Source organism: Crassostrea angulata, chromosome 10, assembly GCF_025612915.1.
Source record: "Crassostrea angulata isolate pt1a10 chromosome 10, ASM2561291v2, whole genome shotgun sequence".
NCBI lineage: Eukaryota > Metazoa > Mollusca > Bivalvia > Ostreida > Ostreidae > Magallana > Magallana angulata.
Window position 1 is genome coordinate 40142109 of NC_069120.1, and position 23164 is coordinate 40165272.

General features: G+C 31.4%; 3 protein-coding genes and 1 pseudogene across 3 annotated transcripts; 1 reads left to right on the forward strand and 3 right to left on the reverse strand.

Moving 5' to 3' along the window:
* Positions 1–2009: 2009 nt before the first annotated feature.
* On the forward strand, positions 2010–5812 carry LOC128164764 (fatty acyl-CoA hydrolase precursor, medium chain-like). The gene is made up of 3 exons (XM_052828758.1): positions 2010–2163; positions 2583–4087; positions 4174–5812. The coding sequence occupies exons 2-3, from the start codon at positions 2586–2588 to the stop codon at positions 4406–4408; spliced, it is 1737 nt and encodes a 578-aa protein (XP_052684718.1). The 5' UTR covers positions 2010–2163; positions 2583–2585; the 3' UTR covers positions 4409–5812.
* LOC128164765 (uncharacterized) lies at positions 4516–7371 on the reverse strand. The gene is made up of 5 exons (XM_052828759.1): positions 6989–7371; positions 6815–6893; positions 6257–6385; positions 5611–5765; positions 4516–5125 (listed from the first exon to the last, which is right to left on the reverse strand). The coding sequence occupies exons 1-5, from the start codon at positions 7307–7309 to the stop codon at positions 5072–5074; spliced, it is 738 nt and encodes a 245-aa protein (XP_052684719.1). The 5' UTR covers positions 7310–7371; the 3' UTR covers positions 4516–5071.
* Positions 7372–9693: 2322 nt separating this feature from the next.
* Positions 9694–13667, reverse strand: LOC128167619 (uncharacterized; annotated as a pseudogene).
* Positions 13668–15590: 1923 nt separating this feature from the next.
* LOC128167605 (uncharacterized) lies at positions 15591–17996 on the reverse strand. The gene is made up of 5 exons (XM_052833406.1): positions 17611–17996; positions 17434–17512; positions 17228–17356; positions 16190–16344; positions 15591–15729 (listed from the first exon to the last, which is right to left on the reverse strand). The coding sequence occupies exons 1-5, from the start codon at positions 17917–17919 to the stop codon at positions 15676–15678; spliced, it is 726 nt and encodes a 241-aa protein (XP_052689366.1). The 5' UTR covers positions 17920–17996; the 3' UTR covers positions 15591–15675.
* Between the last annotated feature and the right edge of the window lie 5168 nt (positions 17997–23164).

Here is a 23164-nt window from a genome sequence, read left to right on the forward strand (position 1 = left end):
ACATAGAGGTAAAATGTATGGCTTCAAATTGGTTTTAAGTTTTTGATGTTAAACAATTCCACAGAGTGTCTTCCCTTATTGCTTAACATTTGATAATTACGGTAGGTATGGAACAACAGGTGTAAATTGTGTTTTGAAAACAATTATAATCTACCCTCTACCTGAGATTAACATTAATTTTTGAATTGTGTTTATAAAAAAAAGTGGATATAAACGCAAAGTAGAAGATTTTCAGATAATTGTTTTGCATGAAGGAAATATTTAGGTTTAGACATGATAGGCGTAGGTTAGAGAATATTACTTTCAAGTGTTTATTGAATGCCAAGGAGGACTACCTTCATTTTGAAATAAAAAATAAAACCAAATTGATATTTTTCTTTCCAAAGATTAATACAGGTTAGTTAGCAAATTCTAAGAGAATGAAAGTAATTTTGATTATGACGAACTTTTATTCACATTATACACATACCTCCTAAAATGTTTATGTGTTGTTGCTAAATCATGATTTTAGTGAATTTTTATAACAAATGTAATTTATAACTTAATTAATTACATCTGCAAAGTAAGTGTAATTTAATTAATTACATTTTAAACTTCTTATAATGTAATGGTAATTAAATTGAGGGATTTAAGCAAGTAATTGTAATTTAATTGATTACTTTTCCATTGTAATTGACCCCATCCCTGACCCAAATATGAACACACCTGTAACTTTTAAGGACCGATGCACCTTTCTTAGCCAATTATTACATTTTTCGCAAAAAGATAATGGTATATACAGGGAACATGTCACTGTTTATGGTGTTAGATCACTATTTAAACCTGGAAGAAATTGATTTGCGTCTGATGTTGAATGTCTAGCTGTCGTCGAGGGTATGAGAATTCAAGACATATCTTTAAAATAATAAATTCTTGGTCTTTACAGACCACTAACCGTTATAATATTTAATGTCGCAAAAATCCACAACACGCAGATTAGCCAGTTGGTCCCTTGAGCTGCAAGGGTACAATATTGAAATAAGTAACAAAGAGGGAAAAAGTAATGCTATTGCAGATGCTCGCAGTAGGCTATCGTATCAAGAACAAGATGAAAATTTCACACACACTCATTTTATTGATAAGCTTTTAATTATGGCGCAATAATAGAAGTCGAGTTCTACTATGAAAATAGTGCGTGCAGGTCACCACTGTGGAAACTGACAATATCGTACAAAACTTGTCTTTAGTACATGAAAACATTGGATATCTTCAGAAAGAAGGCTGGATTTTAGAGTCACATCATCCTTCACAAATGTCTTTGTCCGAATCTTTCTCTTTTTTTAAAAACCTATATAGCATATCGAAACCGACTTTGGAGGTGCATGTCAGAGATATGTATTCTTAAAGCTTACTTTTCTCCGATGTGAACACGATCTAAATTACATTCTAATTATCGGGGCAAGATGCTAATGTCAAATAAAGCTTTGATAAATCAATTGATACAATTTTCCATACAGGACAATTATTATAGGTAGAATCTTTAGGAAAATAACATTACATATATTAACAAGTTGTCATTTTTATCGAATATGAAAGAAATTTATGCATTTATACTGTAATTAAAAACGAGGTTCACACTTTTCACCCAGTAATGTTTGGATAACTAATTCTCATACGTTAAATTAATGGAAAAAGTATACATTTTTATATAATGATTAGCAAGAGCAGTTCAAACATTTTTTTTTATTCCAAACGAAAATAGGCCTTTATAGCCTCATTAACGAAAGTAACTTTGCAATTATTTATTTTACAATAATAAGTATGCTATGTGGAAAAAATAAATATCCATACATGTATATCTGTGTCATGATACCCTCAAATCCTACTTATCGCAAAAATAACAGCATTACATAAATTGACGCGCTTGTTTGGAATCCGTTTTTAAACGCTTGCAGATTGCTTACTGTTTACCATATGCATTGTTCTATTGTGATCCGTATATTCACAGAGTTATCTTTCTCTCCCCTTATTGATAGCCGCCTTTAGCTCAGGTAAACATCAGTGGAATTTACACTGAACAGATAAAAATGTCACCTGCATTTTAGACTGATTAATATATCCGGGAGAACATTTCAAGTACTTAATCGGAAGGACGGGGACTCAGAGTATACGACAAATGTGTTGGTAGGATTATCATTATGTACTCATAGAGCTTATTTCTACCTAGAATCACATGTTATAATTCTAATAAAAAGATGTCCATTTTAAAAATAACTGCCGCGTTGTTGCAATAATGTAGGGACGTAAAACTTCTAGTCACATGCTGGTCTGTTTTATTTTTAGTCATGATGGAGTTTAGTGTCGTATTATAAACAATCCCCGCTAAGTGTCAGGTTTCCGTAGTTTTAATCAATATATAGCTAATTTCAGAAATGTTTACCTGAATTATCAAGTTTCAAAAGAATGTATATATGTATACATTGTACATGTAGCAAACTAAACATTAGAAATTTACCTGAATTTTCTACCTTTTATGTTTCTAAATTTAATTTTTGAAAACTTGTTTGTTTTTCGATTAAAAAAATATTTTAATCTGTTTTCAGAAAATGTCTTTGCCGTATTTCATTGCAATTCTTCTTAATCTGGCTGTTTTGCAAGTGACGGGGGGTCAAAACTTTGAAATTTTAACGCGGCTTGGTAAAGTTAATGGCGTGATTCATCCCTCTCCTGGAGGAAATGTTTACAGATTCGCAGGAATTCCTTTCGGCAAATCGCCCACTGGTAGCAGACGTTTTCGTAAACCTCAGGCTTATGGTTCTTGGAACGAAACTCTAGATGCAACCAAATTTGGCCCACATTGCATACAATCGTTAAAATCTCAGGTATCCAAATATGTATCAGAGGACTGTCTACAGTTGAACATTTACGTTCCTAGTAACATGACAAAAGAGGTAAAGAGAAGTGTAATGGTTTTCATTCATGGTGGAGGATATATGGCTGGTTCTGCCATAGATGAAGATGGATCTAAGTTTGCTTCTTTTGGAAACGTCATTTTTGTCACAATAAACTATCGACTAGGTATATTTGGTTTCCCTTCAATGCAAAACCCAAACGTCGATGAAAATGTAGGTATTTGGGATCAAATATTGGCTTTGAAGTGGATTAAAAACAATATAGATGACTATGGTGGAAATTCTAGTGATGTAACAATATTTGGACAATCTGCTGGTAGTTTTTCTGTCAATTTACTTATGATGATTCCACGTAATAAAGGCTTGTTTCATCGTGCAATCCTTCAGAGCGGAACTGCAAATTCTCTCGTTGCTTTTAAAAGGTCTTCTGATTTAGGACGCAGAATTGGGATGAATGCGGGATGTCGGGACCAAGATCCTCACACGTTCATACAATGCCTACAAAATTTAGATGCTGGATCACTCGTTAACAGTACTCTCAATTATTCTTCTACTCTTGGTATTAATGTATTAACTGAAATTGTGTTTGTCCCAGTTCTGGATAATGACTTGTTCCAGAGAACACCCATTGAAATAATGCACGATAAGTTCTCCGCAGAATTTCAATTCTTTGAGTCTATTGATATGATCGTGGGCAACTGTAATGAAGAAGGAGGTTATATTGCACAATATGCTATCTTTTTTGAAAAACAGTACAATTTCAGTGTGGTAGACGGGATTCCGAGACGATTTTTATGTGACGGGGTAATACCAAGCATGGTAGAACTTTATTATAAAAATAATTCCTCAATATCGGACTTAATCTGTGAAGAATATTCAAGTAATGACAAGACCACCCAAAGCTTGAATGCTGCGCACTTGCTGTCTGATTTTGTCTTCATTTCTTCTGCTGTGTCTGCATTGCAAGCTCATTCATTTAATCAAAAATCATCTACTTACCAGTACATATTCTCAGAAGATATCCGCCCATTTTACACAAATATGCCTAAGTGGTATCATGGCGCGGTGCATGGAACCGAACTTGCCTTTATGTTTGTTGCAAAAGACATGTATCCTACTAATTTTACTTTATCTCAAGATCAGATGAAGTTTGCGAGGGACATAATAAATTACTGGACAAATTTTGCCAAAACAGGGTAAATATTTATTATATCTGAATTAAATCTACATTAGATAAGGCTTTATGAAAAGAAGTTTCGACAATTTTAGAGATTCTTTTCAGAAACCCAAATGGTCCCGGTCTCTCGGAATGGCGTCCCTTTACGCCTTCTTTACAATTCTTCAAACAACTGAGTATGACGAATACTACAAACGGCAAGGACTACAGAAAAGAACAAGTCAAGATGTGGAACACTCTCAATGACTTTGAGTATACGTTATCTAGCGCTCCCTTTCAACAAATCAAGACAATCTGGTTTGTTGTTGTATTATGTTGTATTATGAAATTGTATTCATAGATTTTTGACAATCAAAAATTATGATATTGTTACAAACCTTAGCTGTATTTATCAATTTCATTATGAATTTTAGAAGGAAAAATACCATTTTTCATAATGAACAAAAGCTGATAACCCTGGAAACCAAAATCATGATTTATTTATGTATTGAATATCTATAATAATAATGTAGGTTTGAAAGTACTTAACACACCTACATGAAAGATCATTTTCACAGTGTTACTTAAAGCGGCTTTCCCTCTTTGTCTGAGAAAAATTTACCTTGTATAGATTTAATGTATTTTTCTCTAGGGTTACCTTTTGGTTATTGATGATTCTTAAAAACATCTCAAACTTTAAAAAGAAATAATTTAAATGAAGTATTTGCAACATACTAGAATGTGTTCAAATATTTAGGGGGAGTCTCTTCAAAAAAAAAATTAATGGCTACAGATCTCTAGCGGTTCTTCGATACTTGTCAATTATAATAGATGGGGGCTGATGTAGAGCAATTTGGTACCTATTTTATAAACCCAATACATATTTTTGTTGCTTTTTGTTTTGTGTTTGGCAATTAAAATGACACAATCAAAATCAATACTTTTAACTTTATTGTGTACCAGTTAGTTATCTTGTAAAAAAGCTTAACTTTCTTTTATACATTTAAGCATCTAATAAACCATTTTATATAAATATGTTTAATTCTAAAAGGCGTTCCAGCATAGTGTTTCTGTTTACCTTTAAAAAAGAAACATTAAATTATTAGTATTTATTGCAGAACCCATTCCATTAAATTATCAAACATTAGAAAAAAAAATTAAAATTTGAGTTAGAATCAGTGTTATTTTTATTGAGAATTAAAATTACGGTGACACAAATAATGACAAATAGAACACAAACAAAAAACATGTCGTGACTTTCTTTGAACTTAGTGACAATAGGCACTGGCGATATATGTCCAGGAGTAATACATTAAAATTAAACCAATCTCAATGAAAATATGAAATACTTCCCCATTATGGATAGACAGGATTTGTAATAATAAAGATGATTTGTATAATATAAATCACGTGACTAACACACTTGTTTTGAAAGTTAATTTTTAAAGGCTCCAGCATTTTAAAAGAAATTTGGAAAAACCATGACATTTCTTTTGAAGGAAAGAAATACATTTTTTACCGATAGAATAAGTGGAGAGGTAATCAAAACTAAAAAATAATTACCAAGGCTGTAATATCCTTGCACTGGGGAGGGACATTGAATACAGATGGATCAATGGAGTAAGGAACAACATTCATGACATCTAGGTTGATGAGTGTACCACTTCCGCTCTTCACGCTGCCAACAAAGTACACCATGTGTACGGGGTTACAAGATGCTAAAAACAATAAAAGTCAGGCAATAAATAAACAACAAATAAAATGATGTACTATGGTATTATTTGTGTTTGTTTTCCTCAATCGTACATGTGTATATTTTAACTTTAAGAATTCAAACATATGCATTTGATGTTTACTATAGACCTCACAAAATTCGAGGTGAATGGGGCATTTGTCATTCTATTTTATTTTAACAAAACAGGGACCAACATACACATATTTTCAGAGAATGTTGTCAAATATGCATGATATTTTAACGATAATGAATCATTTATATCTATATACACTTTTTGATAAAGTCATATTTGTCGATTAAAAGAGAGCTTGCAGTTATTTTTTGTTCCTGCTCTATCTCGCTTCTTATAGCATTGAAATATTAAAAATGAACACATAAAAATTCATAGAAAATACAAAATACACTGCAAAAGTTACCATTTTTATTCATGGCAATGTGTGAAGTTTTTACACAAATTACGGTGTATTTCCTTACCTGGAGATGTAAACTGGAAGATTGTGGCGTCAACGTGTGCCGGAATATCATCAGTCGTTGTATATCTGTAGTTCTGGACTGTGTTCCATTCCGTTACCAGGGAACCCGTGTTCACCAATTCAGCATCGTCTACAATGTAAGAATGTCAAAACAGTATTGATTTTCACTATTATTTCTTATTAGAAACTTAAAACGAACTTTTGGAAAAATTCCTTTGGATGTGTTTTTAAAATAACACTATAAACATTTTAAATGCAAAAACAACCAGAAAAGCAAGAGAGTTTGTAATGCATGTGCTTGAAAGTCATACCCGGGCCTTTTGAACCCAAATGCAAAATTTAAGTCCAAATGAATTCGTATAATGACAACTGTGGGACAGTCCGGCACCTAACTTTATGTTTTTCATCTCAAATCGGCCACTAACGTGGGTGAAAATGCCCCAAATTTAAAGGGTATTTCAAAATTGTTTTGGCTCAGCCCCTCTTAAATTCCATCGCAAAAATGCTGTTGCGACACCTGCATTAACACAGTTGATTTCAGTTGCACGAAGAACTATACCTGGTATACATTGTTTCGTCATGTTTTTGATTGTGGATTTCATACAACTTCCGTCCGACCATATGTTATATTGAATACCCTGTAGACAATGTAATTTATGAATAATCTCTTGCTAAATTTATTTCAGTTTATTGAAAGCTTCTCTCAAATAATGTTTAAATTGATTGGCCTTACTTTTTTGTAATCATTGATTATGGTGGTGTCGAATGGCATGGGATCCGGAAGTAAATGCGATACTTGCGCTCCATGAATTTTTAAGTAGGTCCTTCTGTTAGGATAATCGTACGTCACTTTTACTGTCCCATTGATGTATGAGTAAGCTGATTTTGTAGCTTCTTTCTTGTTATCACTAAACACCAATCCATAGTCAAGAAACATGTCGGCCGTCCATTCATCGACTGTGCAACATTTCTGAGAGTTACAATAAGGTAGAATTCCTGCAATGCTTACCAATATAGTTATACTGTAAAACAGATTCATTCTAGCTGTATTCATTTACCCATCGGTACTGCATTTGTACTATATTTGCTGTAGACTTCGTTTTGAAAACTTTATCATCTAAACAGAACTGATAATACGTACTAAAATCAACAACGGTTATTTGCACAATTTTATCTCGATTTGTATGTGTATATTAAACATTACACAAAATTTTTTTATGATACATTTGTATATTAGAAAAAGCATGAAATATTCATTTTATCATTAACTATATCGTTAATATCAATTATAATGTAAAACTTTTAGAGAAAGCAAAAACGGAACATAAAATGTTTTATTCAACGATTTGAAAGAATGTTTCGAATTTCAGTCTCCAATTCCAAGTACATAATCTGATAATAATCAAATCAATTATAAATTAAGTGAGTGATAAAAAAAATTCAGAGCTTTGAGACTTTTCATTTAAGGTTGCATGGGACATTCTATATTATAAGGTCAAAATAAAAAATAAAATCAAGTGTATTTTTTTTAAAGTTGTTATTTGACAATAGGTTAGAGCTTTAAATACAAAGCTGTAAGTCGTGAGGTTTCTTTTTTTATTTTTTATTTTATCTTATCGAAACATCTTACATATTATATTATATCATATTATAATGTAATTTTGTCTACATTAATATTTACATGTGTCCGATAACAGCATAATAGAAATTATCTCAAAAATTTAATATATTGATTTAAACACTGTGCAAAGTTCCGTTCCTGTGTCTTTTATTAATATTTTGATTCGAAGAGAGGATAATAAAGTTAGGTAATTAAAGAAAAATTAAGAAACCATTCACTGAATTTGTTTTGGTGGCATTTTGTAAAACCTTTTATTATAATTTAAAGGTCATGCAACTTGAAAAGTACTAATTCCGAAGCCGTAAACAACGTATATTCTTTATACTCATGCTGTCATTGATTATAAGATTATTGCAGACAAGTGTGTTTGAGATCATGTCCTCTCTCTTATTTTAATAATATCAATCTCAAAAAAGGTTAAGATTTTTCCAAAAACTGTATATATTGATTGCTGTCGCTCTTAATGTAGTATTCTGTAAAGCAAGTGTCTTAGGGTTTTGCAAAGAATTGCAGAACTCTCAGGTGACCATAAAGGCCCATGGGCCTCTTATCAATCAATTGGCTTTAAATATTTTTGTTTGCAAAGAAGCATTGGCGGATCCAGAGTTGGGGTTCTCCATCAGCATCCGGTGTTTACTACACCGAATAAACACGTGGTTTATGCTATTTTTCTTGAATGCTATCTACCCTCATACCCACATGAGACACAAAAAGCCTTTTTTTGTTTTTTGTTTGAAACAATCGGAAATTCTGTTACAAAACTACCGTGTAAAAGGGTTATATGTAAACCATTATGAAAATGCAGAACTTTTCAAAACTTTCCTAAATACGTGTATGATCGCATCTGTACTACTACCGGATCAAGTAGCGCACCCATTACAGGAGTTCCCTGAGACGACAATTGCTTGTACCATTGTATTACACATGTACCATATATTCAGCAGATAAATTATCCCCATTCTTTAGACCTTTATCAAAGAAGGCAATCGATAGAAATCAAAATCGATAAATAGTTCAGAATTTAAACATCAAAGACATAAAAAATTCCCCCCAAAAAATCCATTTTTGTAATAACTTGTCGTAATTAGTCCGAATTTATTTTGTTTTTTAGTGTTTCTTTTCTATTAAGCATAGACGCACGTTTTTATTGCTGGATACTTGGGTTTTTTTAAAGGCTAGAAATTATGCAAATCTTCTTTACCTAAACCAAAACAGCAAAACGCACAATAATGCAGTGCACTCTGATGTTGAAATAGATGTGAAATAGATAGTGACTAGATAAATGTTTATTAAATTTACGCACGGAAAACTTTTAAAAAGTCCTTGTTTATTGACAAGTAATGAATTTTGCAGATATTGATTTTCATCAATTGGAACCCCCCCCCCCCTTTTCAAAATTGCTGGATCCGCCTCTGAGTAGGTCCTAAATAAAACTATATAAAATAGTGCTTCACTACCAAAAGTTGTACCACCGGAACTCTATGAATATGAATTATTTCATGTAAAACTGTTTGGATTTCTTAAAGTTTGTTTCAATGTCTCAATTTCAGAAACGTTTTAACTTTTAAATATTTAAATTGATATTTTATTCAAAGCAACGCACTAGTTACAATTTTGTCTGTCTTTACATCCTTGTTGTTAATGGGGTGTGTACAGCAAGAATGAAAACTCACAGGCAAAAGATCTCTTCTTAATTTATTTTGATTCTTAAAATGCAGACTTGTCAATCATATGAAGAGGAAGGGGGTTATTTAGAACTATTCAGTATCCTTTATCCAAGCTCAATACACATGTTTCGATTGCATTCTTTTAAATTTAGACAAATCAGATGAAATAAACAAAATCAATATTTCTTTCCAAGTTTATTGTCTCTCTTGATTAGTCTTGTGAAAGAACAAAGAAATTCTTTCATACCTTGAAGCATGTAATGAACCATTCTATATGAATATGTTCAACATAAATAGGCGATCCAACATGGAGTTTCTTTTTACCTTTTGAAAAAGAAACATTGGTTTATTTAGATTAATTCTGATTGCATTAAATTGTCTAAAATTATACAATTATATAATTTGAAAATTAATTTTCAATTGACAGGTACATTTAAGACATGATTTACTCTCACTAGTATAGACATTTTGAGGTTTATGTGCCACCTTGACTTTTATCAAAAATTAAAGTTACTGTGAAAACACAAATTACAAAATTCATATTTTGAAAAAACACAAATACAAACATTTTCAAACTCTACTTTTTTGGTTTTTTAGATATTTAAAAATGAAATATTTAAAAATTGAGAAAAATAGATGCCTACTCTAAAGGAAAGAGTACTTTTTGGGAGGTGATTTTTATCAACTCTCCTATGCAGTTACTCTAGCAAACCGTAAGTGAAACAGTGTTTGGACCTTAGCACAAATTATCACCGCTGACAAGACGTATATCTTAAAAATAATAGATAAATTCGGTGTGCTGTATGCTGTACCATTGTTTTTCAAGGAAACGTATTTATAAATACCTTGAAAATAGTAAGATTTTTTATAGTACGAACAATTCAATTATTTTTTGGTAGTCGTATGTATTCCTTCGCCAGAGTTCAATAGACTCTCGTTCAACCAGACGCTCGGCTGTATCCGTAAAACATTCCGGCGGCCCGTTATTTGATATACATTTAAGTATTGTTACTGCGTTTCTGCGGGATAGTTCTTTTTTAGTAGAATTAATACTATGCTTATTTTTATGAATTAAAAGTAAATTTGCACGTAGAAATATATTTTATGCCTTTTAGAAAATATCACATATTTTTTGTTTTACTCGTAAAAGAAAAGTAGGTCATACTTAGTAGATTGACGTATTTGGCGCCTTTTTATCGAGACTATAATCTATTCGAAAAATTTCGGAGTTCTTCATTCTTTTCAAAATGGTATGCGGTACATACTAAAGACCTGAAATACTAAAGACCTGAAAGTCATTCAATTTTATATAAATGATATATTTGAATTTCTATGTGCCGTGTCAAATAAAATGACTTTGCGTGTGTATTTATTATATTTCCATGTAAAATGTGGTAGAAAATATCATTATATCAATTATTTACGCAAGAATATGACAGAAATGAAAATTTGAATTGACTGGAAAATTTGAACTAATCCATTTTCATTTTATTATGAGGTCCCTTGAAACCATATATTACACTAATGCATTAAGTTTTCATTCAATACAATGCAAAAAAAAATGGTTTGAAATATATAATTTCCAAGAGAAATTTCAAATGATGAGTTGAACTTTGTATTAGAGTAATGTACAAATCAATGTGTTCTCCATTACTTCATACTATGGCAATGATCATACACTTGCCGTTAAAAATGCTTACAGTAACGAAATCGATTCTTTATGATAATAGTAAAATGTTAAACTTCAAAACAAGTTGCTTAAAGTATATTAGAATTTACCATGAAAATTAGTATTACCAACTCTTATTTTCTTCTTTGTGGTGTGTTTTTCTGTAAACAACCAATGATTCATACAACAATTATATTTTTTGCGGCCCATTTGACGCTTGCGTCAATGTGATTTCTTGTTTGTACTCTGACAAGCAAAGAGTCTCTCTTGGTAGTCGGAGATTAACGGAGACAGCCGATCGTCTGGTTGAACAAGACTAGAGTTCAATATTGCATGGATTTAAACGTGTACAATTTTAGAAACATTTCGATTACTGATACACAGTTTGATTGAAGTAATTCTATCTTTAAACATTACTCAGCATGATTAATATGGGATTTTCTCGAAATTCTTGTCGGAAAAGTTCGAGAATTCATATTATAAAAATTGTGCGTAATTCAAATACAGATTAGACACTACTTGCCATGCAAAATAACATATCGTTGATTTTAAAATTGATAATAATCGATAAAATCAACTCCTGAAAGTACTTCAGTACTTTGATTATTCGAAAGAAAAAAGGTGGAGATCGATTAAATCAAATAATTACCATGGTTGTAGCATTCTTGCACTGGGGAGGAACATTGAATACAGATGGATCAATGGAGTAAGGAACAACATTCATGACATCTAGGTTGACATCCACTTCCGCTCTCCATGCTTCCAACAAAGTACACCATATGTACGGGGTTACAAGATGCTAAATAGAATACAGGTCAATAATATACTATTTTATGTATTTTATGTTCTTGTTTTACACATACATTGGTTTAAACTTAAACTTAAATGTACGTACACATATGCATTTGATAATTATTTCTTTTAAAATATACCAGGCAAATAGAGTATTTGTAACAATCTGATTAAAATCAGATCCTTTGATCCGCTCACAAAGATCATCACTACCTGGTGTAGCAATTTTCGTGAGCGGATCAAAGAATCTGATTTTAATGTATTAGTCATTATATCTGTACTTGCTTCATTTTTATACATTAAAAATGGGTATGGGGTGATATCTGAGTACGTTTCCCAATATGCATGATTACCTAATCGATAATGAAACATTATCATCTCAATGAACTTGAAATTTGAAAATAATATATTAGACCTGCCCCATCTCGCTTCTTAAAGCATTAAAATAATATGTACACATCAATAAAATTGATAGAGATTTGTCTTTAGCTTATGGGAATAAAATGTAAATACTTTAATTAAAGCAATTAAACAAAAAGAATCTTGTATTCAAATTGCAATCTTCCAATATAGCCAATATAGACAATAATGATACATTATCATTAAAAAAAATATATAGGAATTTCTAAAAAGGTACAGAAGAAAAATATGTGTCGGCCAAGAATTTGGAGTTTGAAAAAAAAATTTAAGGTGGTTTTCATGCCCTAAGTAACTGTAGTTAGAATAAGCAACAGTTAAAGTAAGGTCCAAAAATATAAGCTAATTTTTAAAGAGAACGTGTTAGTAATCAAAGTAGATTACAACACACTCGCTGAAATTACGAAGATTGAGGATTAAAGACAATGTTAAATGAACATTTTTAGCAAAAAGTGCTGGTGTTTTTCCTTACGTGGTGACGTAATCTGGGAGATCGTGGCGTCAACGTTCGTCGTGATATCATCAGTGATGGTGTATCTGAAGTTCTTGACTATGTTCCAATCCATTACTAGGGAAACCTCGCTCGTCAATTCAGCATTGTCTACAATGTAAAGCTGTCCATTAGTTCAGTTTATTTAAGTTGTATTAATTAAACACATTGTTGACGTAAAACTATACCTGGTATACATTGTTTTGTCATGTTATTGATTGTAGACTTCATACAACTTCCGTCCAGCCCGATGTTATATTGAATACCCTGTAGGAAATGTATTTTATGAAAAAGAAAAAACATTTCTCCTTTTGTTGCAAGGATTAATAAAGTTTTTCTCTATTTATATGTTTAAACTGACCTTACTTTTTTATAATCATTAATAATGGTGGTGTCGAAAGGCATACTAGGAACCGGAAGTAAAGGAGATACTTCTGCTCCTTGAAGCTTAAGGTAACTCCTTCTGTTGGTATAGTCGTATGTCGCCTTTACTGTGCCATTGATGTAAGAGTAGGCTGTTTTGGGTGATCCTTGATTGCTATCGATAGCCACCAATCCATAGTCAAGAAACATGTCGGCCGTCCATTCATCGACAGTGCAACATTTCTGAGAGTAACAATAAGGTAAAATTCCTGCTATGCCTACCAATATAGTGATACTGTAAAACAGAGTCATTCTAGCTGTATTCATTTAACCATCGGTTCTGCATTTGAAATAATTTTGATGCAGACTTCATTTTGAAAACTTTATCATCTAATCAGAACTGATAATACGTACTAAAATCAACAACGGTTATTTGCACAATTTTATCTCGAATTGTATGTGTATTAAACACTATATGAAATTTCTTGACGATATTAGAAAAACGTGAATGATTAATTTTATCATTCTTAATTTCAAACATATTTATATATATACTTTAGAAAAAGGAAAGCAAAGATAGATAAACTGTTTTATTCAACAATTTCACTTAATGTATCTAATTTCATTTTCCATACTAATCCATGTACATGATCTGGGAATAATAAAATAGCAAATTAATTATACATGTAAGGAAAATTTTAGAGCTTTGAGACTTTTTCATTTAAGATGGTATGAAACACCTACATTTTATGTATTATGACGTACTTCGATGGTCCAATCAAAATAAACATTAAAATCAAGTGTGAATTAATTTTTTTATAGGGGGGGGGGGGTCCAAAGCTGTTGTTTAACAGCGTATCGCAATGGGTTAAAGCTTTAACTACGAAGCGGTTAGTTGTTAATTTTTTTTTTTAATTTTTCTCATATTATAAAAACATTTTGTAACATTTAAGGTATACTTTTACTCAGAATGAAAAAAAATTCCACTGATGATAATGAAAAACCATCTATTGTGTTTTATAGACCTTTTAGAGTAGTGTTATTTTTTACTTTCAAAAAAGTAGGTAAATGACCTACTTTTTGAGTTAATGGCCATTGAATATTTTTGGAAAACTTAAATAAATTCCCTTAAAATCTTACACTATGATTGAGATTTTCTTAATTGTGAAAATTATACAAATTGCTCAACACTTTTAAAAATAAAATACAGTTTATGAATGGCAATGACACTAAATAGATACAAAGCATTAAGTTTTCGTTCACAATTTTTATATATATTCCAGTCCGAATTTCCTCTATCACTTTCCATATTCCTACCTATTTTTGATCCAATTTTATAAAAAAAAAATGGAATGATGATAATACGAAAACATTTATGGTATTAAACTTTTTATATTGATTTTATTCTGTTGGCATATTAGTGAAAATAAAAGCTAGAAACCATTACCTTTTCACTGTATATGTTTTGGTGGCATTTTGTAAGTCACTACATTTGGCCAGTTGACTAATGCCCATGGAGTCATTCTAATATCTTTATCATTCTTTAATGGTAATACAACATATAAACTTCTAAGTTCCGAAGCCGTAAACAACATATATTTATAATACTCATGCAAAGCTGCATTATACACTTAATGAACACAAGTGTATTTGAAGTCATATCCTCTCTCCCATTTTATTAGTATTAAGTATCTTGAAAACAGTTAATATCTTCTGTCCAAAAAGTGTATACATTCCTACCGCTCTGACCGTGGTATTCTGTGAAGCAAGTAGCGTAGGGTTTCGTAAATGCCCGAGAATTGCAGAACTCACGGGTGACCGTAAAGGCCCATGGGCTTTTTATCAATGGTTTAATATATTTTTGTTCGCAAAGTAGGCCCTATAAAAGTATATAAAATAGAGCTTTAGTATCAAAATTTGTCTGTACTACCAGAACTCTATGAATCATCTCATGTAAAGTATTTTTAGATTCATTAAAGTTTTTTTTCAATATCTCAATTTTATAAAAGCTCTAAATTTTAAAGATTGGTAATATATCGATATAAGATGGGCATATTCAACTGCAACGCACTAGTCATCATTTTTTATGATGAATTTGTCTTGTATATAGTGAGTGTGTTCAGCAAAAACAAAACACTCACTGGCAAAAGATCTCTCGTTAATTCATTTTGATTATTAAAATGCAGATTTGTCAATCATATGAAGAGAAAGGGGGTTATTTAGAACTATTCAGTGTCCTTTATCCAAGATCAGTACACATGTGTCGATGCATTTTGCATTGTTTTGGACAAATCAGATGAAATGACAAAAACAATACTTTTTTCCAAGTTTATTGTCTCTCTTGGTCAGTCTTGTGAAAGAACTAAACACTTTCATACCTTAAAGCATGTAATGAACCATTCTATATGAATATGTTCAACTTAAATAGGCGATCCAACATGGAGTTTCTTTTTACCTTTAAAAGAAAGAAACATTGGTTTATTTGGATTTATTCCGACTACTTTAAATTGTCTAAAATTATACAGTTATATAATTTGAAAATCAATTTTCATTTGAAAGGTATATTTCAATAATGATTCATTTTCACCAGTATAGAGATTTTGAGGTGTCTGTGTCACATTGGCGGTACAATCATATTTTTTATTTTTAAAGGAAAGTTTGACGCAGTTTGAATCAGTGTCATTTTTATCAAAAATTAGAATTACTGTCAAAACCCAGATTACAAAGTCCATGTTTTAACAAAACCACAAACAAAAACATTTTTAGACTTAACTTTTTTGTTGGTTATTTAAATATTTAAAATAGAAATGTTTAGAAATTGAGAACAACAGTTGCTTATTTTAAAGGAAAGGAGTACATTTCAGTCGAAAGAAAAGGTAAAAAGCAGTTAAAGATCGATTAAGTCAAATAATTACCATTGCTGTGGCATTCTTGCACTGGGGAGGGACATTAAATACAGATGGATCAATGGAGTAAGGAACAACATTCATGACATCTAGGTTGATGAGTGTCCCACTTCCGCTCTCTACGCTGCCAACAAAGTACACCATGTGTACGGGGTTACAAGATGCTAAATACAATAAAGGTCAATGATTTATTACTATTTCATGTATTTTATGTTATTGTTTTACACATACCGATACATTGGTTTTAACTTCATAAATGTACGTAGACATATGCATTTGATAATTATTTCTTTTAAAATATGCCAAGCAAATAGAGTATTTGTCACAATCAGATTGAAATCAGATCCTTTGATCCGCTCACGAAGATCGGTCACTACCTAGTGTAGCAATTTTCGTGAGCGGATCAAAGAATCTGATTTTAATCAGATTGTATTTGTCATTATATATTTTCTTGTTTCACTTTTATACATCAAAAATGGGTATGGGGCGATATCTGAGTACGTTTCCCAATATGCATGATTACCTAATCGATAATGAAACCTTATCATCTCAATGAACTTGAAATTTGAAAATAATATATTAGACCTGCAACATCTCGCTTCTTAAAGCATTAAAATAATGAATATGTACGCATCAATAAAATTGATAGAGATTTGTCTTCAGCTTATGGGAATAAATTGTAAATACTTTAATTAAAGCAATTAAACAAACAGAATCTTGTATTCCAATTGCAATCTTAAGAATCAGCCAATAGAGGCGATAATGACACATTATCGTTAAAAAAAAACAACAACAAAAATATAAGAATTTCTAAAAAGGTATGGAAGAAAAAATATGTAACTGTAATTAAAATAAGCAACAGTTAAACTAAGGTTCAAAAATATACTTTTGCAGTTTACAACCGTTACTTGTGTAAGCTAATTGTTAAAGAGAACGTGTTAGTAATTAAAGTAGATTATAACACACTCGCTGAAATTACGAAGATTGAGGATTAAAGACAATGTTATATGAACATTTTTAGCAAAAAGTGCTGGTGTTTTTCCTTACGTGGTGACGTAATCTGGGAGATCGTGGCGTCAACGTCCGTCGTGATATCATCAGTGATGGTGTATCTGAAGTTCTTGACTATGTTCCAATCCATTACTAGGGAACCCTCGCTCGTCAATTCAGCATTGTCTACAATGTAAGGCTGTCCATTAGTTCAGTTCATTTAAGTTGTATTAATTAAACACATTGTTGACGTAAAACTATACCTGGTATACATTGTTTTGTCATGTTATTGATTGTAGACTTCATACAACTTCCGTCCGGCCCGATGTTATATTGAATACCCTGTAGAAAATGTATTTTATGAAAAAGAAAAACATTTCTACTTTTGTTGCGAGGATTTATAAAGATGTTCATTACTTATATGTTTAAAGTTGCCTTACTTTTTTATAATCATTGATAATGGTGGTGTCGTAAGGCACACTAGGAACCGGTAGTAAAGGAGATACTTCTGCTCCGTGAAGCTTGAGGTAGGTCCTCCGGTTGGTATAGTCGTACGTTACTTTAACTGTTCCATTGATGTAAGAGTAAGCTGTTTTGGGAGATTCTTTTTTGTCATCAATAAACACCAATCCATAGTCGAGAAACATGTCGGCTGTCCATTCATCGACAGTGCAACATTTCTGAGAGTTACAATAATGTAGAATTTCTGCTGTGGTTACCAATAGCGTGATACTGTAAAACAGATTCATTTTCGGTCTAGTTTTTTATTTACCCACTGTTACTGCGATTGTAACCTTTCAGCTGGAGACTTGATTATCATCTTAAAACTTTATTATCTAATCAAAGCCTATTATATTGACCAAAATCAACAAAGATAACAATAAAGTCAGGACTATTTGCACAATTTTATCTCGATATGTATATGTAGGTTATTATTGTATGCTTTGAATCAATCTTAAAATCGAAATGATTTTATCAAGACAAATACAGAGCTATGAGACTTTCTCTTGTAAACATATGATTTCAATACACTGAAAAGTTACCTCCCTTTGCCTGTTATTACATTGCTTTGATCCAGAAAGAAGACTATCAACATTGAGAATGTTATGAAATAATTTATTCAGTATTCGAACAATGCTAATCAAACAATATGATTGGAATCATGAGCTTTTTTTTCGGGGGGGGGGGGGGGGTTGAATGAAAATCTACTCTGTGAAAACATGATTCTAGGGTCGAGATAATGAAGATATTTATCTAAGTACTGACTCGCAGCAAATAATATTCTCGACAATGAAGTTCTTGCAAAACTTGTAACCCTAGGGGTCTTTCCAACACCTCCATCCATTAATGTTTTATCCATTAATGGTCTTATAACTAGAAAATGTCCGACTTCCTTATCCCTAAACAAAAATATTACATTTGATTTACCCATATTTAACTGAGTTAAATATAGTTGCATGCATGTTTCCTGTAGGTCACTTTGTTCCCTTCGTTTTATAATTGGCCAAGTATCATGAAAGCGGTTGAGATCCCCAGTCCATGAATACTTGCTGCTCTATCTGTTTTTTCTGTAAGGCAAGTCATTCCAATCTGAATCTTAATTGATATAAAACTAATGCATCGTGAAAACGGTCTAGATACATATCCATTTAGTCAAAATATTTATCGTCCCGTTTCTCGTATTTAAAACTATTGTGTATTACGTCAGGCAAACATCTTATACGACCGATGAGAGGACTACAGACTTCTCATCAATGGCTTGAAACACTTTTATTCTTAAAAATACACACTAATAGATAGCATCATAGACAACAACACCTTACAATGTAGATATCAAAGTTTGGCTGTTGTTTTTTTCAGAATTCGGAAGGTAATCTTCTGTAAAGTCTGCTTAGCTTTTTTAAAGGTTGGTGCAATTTTTCACCTGTATAAAAATTAATTCCAACTTTGCTAGAATATCATTACCCAGAGTGACGGTTTAATCAATCGGAGCGCGGTTGTAATACTTTGGTTTGTTTAGTCTGTTTTTACATACTGGTTGTAAACGGTGAGAGGGTACAGCAACTGGAGAGCTTTCAATTATTTATGCTTATTCCAACTGCTCTATGTAAACTGCAACCTATAAACAAAAGCCAGATGAAATCTTCGTATATTGTTTTTTAGCTTTCAGTGCCTGACATATGGTCTTCTGTGGTCTTTGCATACAATATCATTCCTAGTAATGTAAAAAGAGTGTAAAAATTCATTGAATTTTGAAATTAAAGTATAGATAATTCATCCACAATTATACCATTGGAACAATAATGTCAATTCCCAAATGGATAACTTATTTGTCAGACACTAAAAAATGATTCCTTAATGGAGACAAAACGAACGTCTCTCAATAAAGCAGTCAAATACATTTGTAAAAGGAGAAAATATCAATGCCAAAAAATGATTGTTTAAAAAAAAGATACTCAGCTGATGGAAGTTTATTTTTGTGCATCAGCTGCAACACTCACCCAAGTATCTGCAACGATGTCAGCTCTTCTTAGTTTCGAAGTCGAGGTTATCTGATATTCTGAATATAAAACAAGCAAAAACAAGAAGCTAAAATTTGTTACGTGATACACTTTTTAGCTTGTGGTTGCACAAATCCTTATTACATAAACAAATTAATTGTGCTGCACTTGTAGAAACTCTACAAAGATTACTTTTTCTCTAAAAGGGCGTGGTTACTTGATATCAAGAATCCTTTAAAGTAATCTGCAAAAATGTTTTGTAGACTTGATGAAGATCCCTTAAATCCACATTCAAAAATTAAAACATGAAGTCTGTTTACGATTGTCTTATATTTGTGACCAAATTACATACATCCCCTCCTGACCCCCCCCCCCCCCCCCCCATTCCCCCGGGCATGGGTCAAATGTTTGAAACACTATTAAATATGGATACCTGTTATTTTATATTAAAAATTACTTAATAAAATTCATAAAATTCAATACTTGTATTTATTTATAGTTCATGAATGCTATGGTGAAATATTTAGCAGCATTTTTTTCAAAGTATGTCTGAATAAACATCTTGAATTCTGCTTATTGGAATTTCCATGTGCATTTGGTTATAATAAATGACACGGGGAGTAATCATTGCGTTTTTGTGATTTTTGTTTATTTGAAAAGAACAAAATAGAGTGTGAGCTTGGCAAGAAAGGTTAAACATTACGTGCATAACCTACAATGAAAGCGCCAAATAAAAATAGTCATTTAGTCTTTGGTGATTCATGCGAATATTGCTGATAAATACATGATTGTACATATACATTGTACATCACCCGCGATAGTATACATAGTAAGTAAGAACCACAAAGACAAGGATTTATTTTTAATTTTCTCTCTCTCTTTCTCTCTCTCTCTCTCTCTCTCTCATGATATTGATATTACATGGACGGCGTATGAAAAGTTACTACAAATTGTTAAGAAAATTGACGTTGACCTGTGCAGTGTGTGCTCTCGGTGAAGCAATGATATTTTGTCGGTAGCAAAAAAATCATCGAATATTTAGTCTCAAAATTACTAGTATGCAGTAGGACACCATAACACTATAAATGAATTGTAATTATTGTGAGTAATTTTAAGTAAACGTTGTCAATGAATTGAACATTGATCATTGCCAGTTTGTTAAAAGTCCATGGGACACGTATAATCATTTGCGGACGGGTTTAATTATCTAGATGTTATAATTCTGTTTTGTTATTAGCTGTGAGCACAATGCATTTTCAATTCAATTCAATTGTTTATTGACGTCATCATGTTGGCATAGTCAAACTGAAATCGAATGACAGACAATAGAATATTATAACACAAAGGCTATAGCATTCGAGACAGTTTTATACAATTCTTCACAGTCCCTGGAACTGTTTTCTCTGCATAAAATAAAGCATTTATCTAAATAGATACATAGACGTTTTGTAGTATTATACTCACATGGATTAACAATTTCTTTAATGGGATCAATGCCACAGTATAATTTATCACTAAAAATATCACAATAATGAAATCGAATATTGCCATACACAGGACAGTAAAGAACAAAATATTTTCATTTCGACTAATAATTTATAAGCATAGCTTATGGATAATTAGTTTACAATATCTTCCTGTTTCATTAAATAGTGAATGTGCACATATTCTTAATCTTGTTAGCTGGGATCTTTCATGGTTTTTTTTTTCAAGGGAAACTTTATGTAATCTTGCAACTTTTACTCGGTAGAATTTAGTATTTTACTGTAAAAATGAAGTTTTCCTGAGACTTTGTTCTTGTTCAAAGATCATATCAACAAACGTTTTTTCAACTTTAATCTCAAATTCTTATTGGAAATATATAAAGATAATAAGTTTAGTTTTGATGAAGATTAAAACTTTTGTTTTGCCATAAAGTATAACTTTTTACGAAGCTAACTCTTTGTTTTCTTTAAAGGGGCATGGTCACAATTTTGGACAAGATCTATTTTTCTGTTTTTATTATATAAAATGCTTTAGAAATGCATTTTTAATAATCAAGTGAAATCTGAGAGTCAGTCGTTGAGTTACAAGCAAGATACAGGCTCACAATTCTTTGTCATGTAAACAAGGCTCCTGCCCTGTTTTTGTTTACAAATGTTCAAAATACCAGTAAAACTCTTTTTCAAGCTAATTAATCTATCTCTTTATTCATTTTAAGCATAATCAAACAGTTCATAACGTTCAACATATTCATTTTAGGTCTAAAACTGGTATTTTTTCTTCAACGTTCAAAAGGTAAACAAAAGGCTTTGTTTACATAGCAAAGAATTGTAAGCCCTATAACTCGCTTATAACTCGACGAATGAGACTGAAATTTTGCTTCCCTATTTAATATGCCTAACTGAATCATTGTAAACATTAAAATCAAAAAAATAATTTTTGACCAAAATCGTGACCATGCCCTTTTAAAGGCTGATACTAAAAGTGCATTACTATATGTGGTATTTGATTCCATATTTTTAGTCTGATATAGTATTTAAACATGTTTTCATAACATAGATAGTAAAGTGGATAAGAACCTAGTTCAGAATTGACTGCTAAATTTGATGCTTTCCTATGTACACTTACAATATCTTTGAATATATGATTTTGAATTTTTTCAAATGGAAACATTCTAAGGAATTTAAATCTAATTTATTGTCTGTGATCCATATTTCAGATCCATATGTTATAATTGGTACAATCATTGAATGTATAGTTTAGGTAGCACTTGACCTGAAAGGCTATAACTTCCAGGTATACTTGACTTTAGTGCATTATATGCCTTTTTCTGAAAGTTGTTCAGAAGCAAACCTAAGCTTTCTATTTGATGTAAACACTGGTCTTAAGTATTTATATTGATCTGTTATAGGTACATTATTATGTTTATGACAAGAACCATACCTATCTTTCACTGTTGTTTTTCTGGAGAAAATCATTGCGTTGGTTTTGTCCATATCAAATTGTAACTGCCAATCAGTTCAATATTTTTCCAAAGTATTCAGACAATGTTGAAGCCCAGAAGGAGTTTCGGAAATTAAAACTAAGTCATAAGCAGAAAAAAAATGCGATAAACAGGCATGAAATCATTGAATCAGGCATTTTAAAATTAGTAAAAGAAAACAATAAATGTTGTAAATAACATCAAATTTGAAATGGAGATTTTTTATTCAAATGTAGTTAAAAATGTCGACATGTTTTTTCCCAAAATTGATAACCCATACTTATAATAATCAATTATATCTTAATAATATATTGCGTATTTCCTTTAAAATGGATATTATATTTGCCAGCGATAACAAATAACCTTATACTATCATATAATGATCATTACATTTCAAAAATACAAAAACTCTTTTTAGTAAGTAATTTTATTTTACTTAGCCTCTTTGAAATTTGGGCCGTATTTTTTAATGTTAGATACTTTCACTTATATACTCACACATCCACACAATGCAGAAAAATTAATTAG

Bases quoted from the DNA above. Each gene is read 5' to 3' on its own strand.
- LOC128164764 (XM_052828758.1), top strand. From the start codon at position 2,586: ATGTCTTTGCCGTATTTCATTGCAATTCTTCTTAATCTGGCTGTTTTG. The intron at 4,088-4,173 runs GTAAATATTTAT...GATTCTTTTCAG, and splicing joins ACAAATTTTGCCAAAACAGG to AAACCCAAATGGTCCCGGTC.
- LOC128164765 (XM_052828759.1), bottom strand. From the start codon at position 7,309: ATGAATACAGCTAGAATGAATCTGTTTTACAGTATAACTATATTGGTA. The intron at 6,894-6,988 runs GTAAGGCCAATC...CATTGTCTACAG, and splicing joins TAATCAATGATTACAAAAAA to GGTATTCAATATAACATATG. The intron at 5,126-5,610 runs GTAATTATTTTT...TCTTTTTTAAAG, and splicing joins GCAAGGATATTACAGCCTTG to GTAAACAGAAACACTATGCT.
- LOC128167605 (XM_052833406.1), bottom strand. From the start codon at position 17,919: ATGAATCTGTTTTACAGTATCACGCTATTGGTAACCACAGCAGAAATT. The intron at 17,513-17,610 runs GTAAGGCAACTT...CATTTTCTACAG, and splicing joins TTATCAATGATTATAAAAAA to GGTATTCAATATAACATCGG. The intron at 15,730-16,189 runs GTAATTATTTGA...TTTCTTTTAAAG, and splicing joins GCAAGAATGCCACAGCAATG to GTAAAAAGAAACTCCATGTT.